This window comes from Hippocampus comes, unplaced genomic scaffold (genome assembly GCF_001891065.2).
Source record: "Hippocampus comes isolate QL1 unplaced genomic scaffold, H_comes_QL1_v1.1 scaffold233, whole genome shotgun sequence".
NCBI lineage: Eukaryota > Metazoa > Chordata > Actinopteri > Syngnathiformes > Syngnathidae > Hippocampus > Hippocampus comes.
Window position 1 is genome coordinate 144,908 of NW_017805157.1, and position 4,641 is coordinate 149,548.

The 4,641-nt window shown below is 41.1% G+C and overlaps 1 protein-coding gene across 3 annotated transcripts in view; it reads left to right on the forward strand.

The window, feature by feature from the left end:
* Positions 1 to 4,641, forward strand: part of tut4 (terminal uridylyl transferase 4) — a 70,799-nt gene that overhangs the window by 27,484 nt on the left and 38,674 nt on the right. For all 3 annotated transcript variants that reach the window (XM_019868702.1, XM_019868701.1, XM_019868703.1), the window contains 2 exons: positions 832 to 958; positions 1,224 to 1,343. In XM_019868702.1, the coding sequence (XP_019724261.1) occupies positions 832 to 958; positions 1,224 to 1,343 (247 nt within the window). The remainder of the gene's footprint in view (positions 1 to 831; positions 959 to 1,223; positions 1,344 to 4,641) is intronic.

The window sequence follows — 4,641 nt, forward strand, 5'->3', positions numbered from 1 at the left end:
AAAACAAAATTACGAAGTAGACTGGACATAAAACACACACTTGAGGTGTCATTGTCTCCTATTACCCCGAGATGGGACCGTCTGGTTGCAGAAAATCAAGCTCGGGGCTGTGGTGAGTCGTCATTTTCATGCACTTTGAATTTGCGCTGTATCGTATTTTGAAGGCATTAAACATTACCATAGCGATCAGAGAGAGTGTTGCGGCCAGATTAGACGCTCCTTGTGTTTATTATTATATTTCGAAAACACCATAGTTTCCATGCAGCTCATACCATATTATTTTGTTGTATTATTTGCGCTACACCTTAAATGCCGGTCCCTGAAAATATTGTCTGACATAAACCGGTCCGTGGGGCAAAAAAGGTTGGGGACCCCTGCTGTAGACGATGTAACAGAGAATCCGGTAATTTTTCGAAGTGAAACATCTTTTAGACTCCGAAATAAATAAAACGGTTGTAATGTAAGTATTTATTCTTTCTGTACGGACCGGCACCTTATGACCTAGGGACTGGTACCCGGTCCGCGACCCGGGGACTGCTGGTGTACAGTATTACAAAAAATAAATGTTATCATCATTTTGTTGTGTTTATTCAGTCTAATTCAGATTAGTATACAGCCTACTATTATGTATAATTACATAATTGTTGATTAAAGAAAACTGGAAATCTTGTTGACTATTGAGAAAAATGTACAAAACTAGCAAATGTTTTTTTTTTTTTTAATTACACAAACAACTAAAGCAAGAATTTCACAATATTAATTCAACAAAGTTACCAGTACTTTTGACAAGTTAATCATGAAATCTGACATTTATTTTTGTTCATTTTACAGTGGCTTGATTTGCAAAGTGAGTGCAGGCAATGATGTTGCTTGTCTCACGACAAATCACATGGCAGCCTTGGCTAAAATGGAACCCAGGTTGGTTCCCCTGGTGCTGGCTTTCCGGTACTGGGCAAGGGTGAGTAGACAAATGACAAAGCGGTCAAAGTTAAAAATCGACATAACTGTACTAGAATCCTTGATGTTTGTTGAGTTATGTTGACTCAAGCCTAACTTGTAAATTTTTCTGCCTAAAGTTTAAAAAATACAGTTGACTATAATTCTATTGCATTTTCATTTGGTCATGTTGTCTTAATGTTCTTTAGTCCCTTGAAATGTATTATATACACCCAAGTTTTTATTAATGTGCTTGTAAAGTCAACGGCTTTGTTATTTATCTGCAGCTATGTCACATTGACTGTCAAGCCGAGGGTGGAATCCCCTCATATTCCTTCGCTCTCATGGTCATCTTCTTCTTGCAGCAGAGAAAAGAGCCAATCCTCCCTGTCTACCTGGGCCATTGGGTATGTTTTGTAAAGCATAACTTCCTGCTACTACAATCCCGTTGATTATAAAAAAATGCAGTGTGAAGAACGAAGAGGGAGGCGTAGTCTCGATTACAGCCAAAGTGAAGTTCATCATCCAAATTTTTTGTTTTGTGCAGTCGGCTTTACTCCACATAACTGAAATAGCTCATGAGAACTGGAAATTGAATCCGGTGCTCCAGTTCAAGTCTGTCATCGCACTTTTGTGCACTATAGGTCAGGCCAGCCTCAATTCAAAGTCAAGTCAGACACTGCAACGAATGCTTCCAAGGGCCAACTTCAAAATCAAAGTTGGGTAAGGCATTGCTATCAATGTACTTTAATACTTGTTACTTGTATGCTTTTATTTTGAAGTTGACCCTTGCAGCAGGTTGCATAGTAGTTTATGAACAATCGTTGAGGCAGCTGGCTTTACTATAGGCTGTCTCCCGTTAATGCTACATTCGCCTTGAGATGGTTGCTGAATGCGTGCAGGAGAGCTCTTGGCGAGGCAGTTATCTCTGTGTTGCTGCGCCACAGTTCGCAGGTCTGTCAAAGTATGTCGCAAAAGCGGTCCTTGGTGCAAAAATAGAGTGGACTGGTGATGGTTGGCCACTGTGCTAAGCTAACTGATCACAAGGTCCCGTACTGCAAGTCACAGGTAGGCACTTAACTCTTCGAATGGGCGCGGGCCATGCAACTCAGTTGTGTGAAATATGATTTCTGATAGTAAATTGTGTTTTAATAAGCTGCCATTGTGTAGCCCAGGTATAATGTTGCTGGAATTAGGAAATAAAAACAGAAAGGGGAACAAAGAGAAAAAAATATTTAGTGACGGACATGTGACAAAGTTACAAATTAACAATATGATAGAAGTTCATCCTTGAGTCCAAACAACAACCTTTGGTGCTCATTTGAGAACCATCCCAAAATGTTACTGTTCACCCCTGGTTAATGATACATGATGATATTGGTGGTTCTCAGAATGTATGGTCCAACCAGATGGTGAAATGCTGACCCAATTCGAGAGTCTATATTGTCTACCCTTTACAATCAATTACCAGATTTCGCTGCTTACAATATTGCAGACATACTGCAGAGATCAAACCGTTACCTGAGATTTGTGTTATTGTTTGTTTCCTAATGGCCACTTAATCTTTGTGACATGCCAACACACCGATGTAAGACTCAGAGCCTTTAGACCCTTAAAATGAATCAGTTTCAAAAAACTGTTGGAACCACGAACTGCACCACAATAACATAGAATGAAGTCCCTATCCATGATGTGAAAATAAGTCGCCAGAAAAATTGGTGTAGGTATGTTTCCTTGTGTGTCCTCAACAGTTTTGGGCATGCTACTTATTAAAAAAGGAGTTATGGTTACATTATATACAGTACGTATTCTCTAATAAGGAATCCTATTTGCGCTGTCCAATCTTTCCTGAAAACAGAATTTCCATATGTGGGATACGACTATGGTACATGTCCTTTATGAACATGCAAGTATGTGAACAAAATACATGTGTAACAACACAAGCAATGAAATGCAAAAATATATGCTCCAAACACTGTTTATAACACAAAAGCTGCAGTACACTGTACAGGTATATGAACAAAATACAGTCAAAACAAATTTAGGACAATTTGCTACAAAATGAGACTAGTAACAGACCTGGTGGCTTTTCTTTCCACTCACTCACTGTCTCTAACTTGACCTCCCCCTCGATCGCCACCCAAGACAGCGTTGCTCAGCTGATGCCATGCACTAGACTTTTAAAGCCAGCCACAGGACGCTTCGAAGTCCTCGATGCCCATTGTTAGCGCGATGGAACTCGCCTTCTCTCTAATTAGCGCTGCAGTTAGCGTAAGGTTTTTAGCATAACAGGTAAAGCATTCCAGGAAACGTTCGTTTACTCGACTGTCCGTCGAGCCACAAGCAATTTACTCTGAGCAGCTAATCGGAGGCAATCCACACTCTCTTCCACAGATCTAGCTATCTACACACATACTGTATTGACGTCCATCTTAGTCAATGGGAGACCAGGATGATGATCGGTAGTAGCCAATGGCAGAGCAGCTCAAAGTATTTTGCGTTCAGGAAACTCGGAGCTGTGAACGAAATAAAACAATCGTTCACTATTCCAGTAAAACTCATGCTAATAGAGTCACTTACATGTCGCCGTTTTGGATCCAATGAGAGTAAATAGCGGCGTGGACAGTTATTCCGTAGTATCAAGCGGGACTTGCTTGTGTTTGCACCACTGCAGGCTTCCGTATGGCTTCCGGGTTCCGGGTACAGTGAAACTCCTCTACAACGAAACTTACATGGGCGAAAATAGCCCCTAGTGTGAAAAAATCTTAATGCATTAACACCATTCCCACTTTCCTGCCCCCCATACAACAAAAAAAAAAAACCCTGTTGCGTGATACGAAATCTTTTTCTCTGCTCTTGCCTCGCGACAATATTCCCTACAACAAAGTCTAATCCAACAGGGACCTCTACTGCTTCGTTCGGAAACGGCAACAGCAACCACCACTCTGGTTTACACATGCGCAGTAGTCCAGGAAGTATTTGTTATTGTTAGTTTCAGACGCAGCAAGAACGTTGCATTGCTAAAATGGCTACAAAACGGACCTTTGGATGTCAAGCAGCTATGAAGAGCTCTGACGCTGGAAGAGAGGGGAAAAGTGATCAAAATGAAAGCCGGAGGAAGCAAAATAAAAGACATTGTCCAAGAAATTGATGTAAGTGAAAGTGAATGCTAATCGTAAATTTCGCAATTTCTTTCCCTTTTTTTCTTTCTACGCTTGCTATATGAAGTGTCAAATAAGTGTGTGCTCGTACTTATGCACTATTGGAATAAAAATAAAAAGTGCACATTAGGGTGGTCCATTTTGGAAAAGTTTGTCGGATTCGTCGGGCCGGGTCGGAAATCTTGTCAATACTATGACACAAGGATGTGTGCAAAATTTTATTCCGATCGGATAATTTTATCCCGTCCCGCAGAGCGACCAAAGTTTCCCCTATGGAAAGAATCTTACGGGGCTGAATGGTAGTACGGTTTCTCCCGTACAGTAAGGATTTTGTTTTGCTCAGTTCGCACTTGCAATAATTCAAAGACGGAAGACAGGAACGCATGTATTGCAAAAAAGGCAACCGTGGTGATCCTGCAACACTGGTGAGATTGTTGGTCCATGTTAACTGGTCCATCTGTCTATCTGTACATCTGTCTACATCGCGCGACTGTCTGGAAGTGATCCGATCCGTTTTGCATTTTTTTCAGGCCGGGAGTGGTGC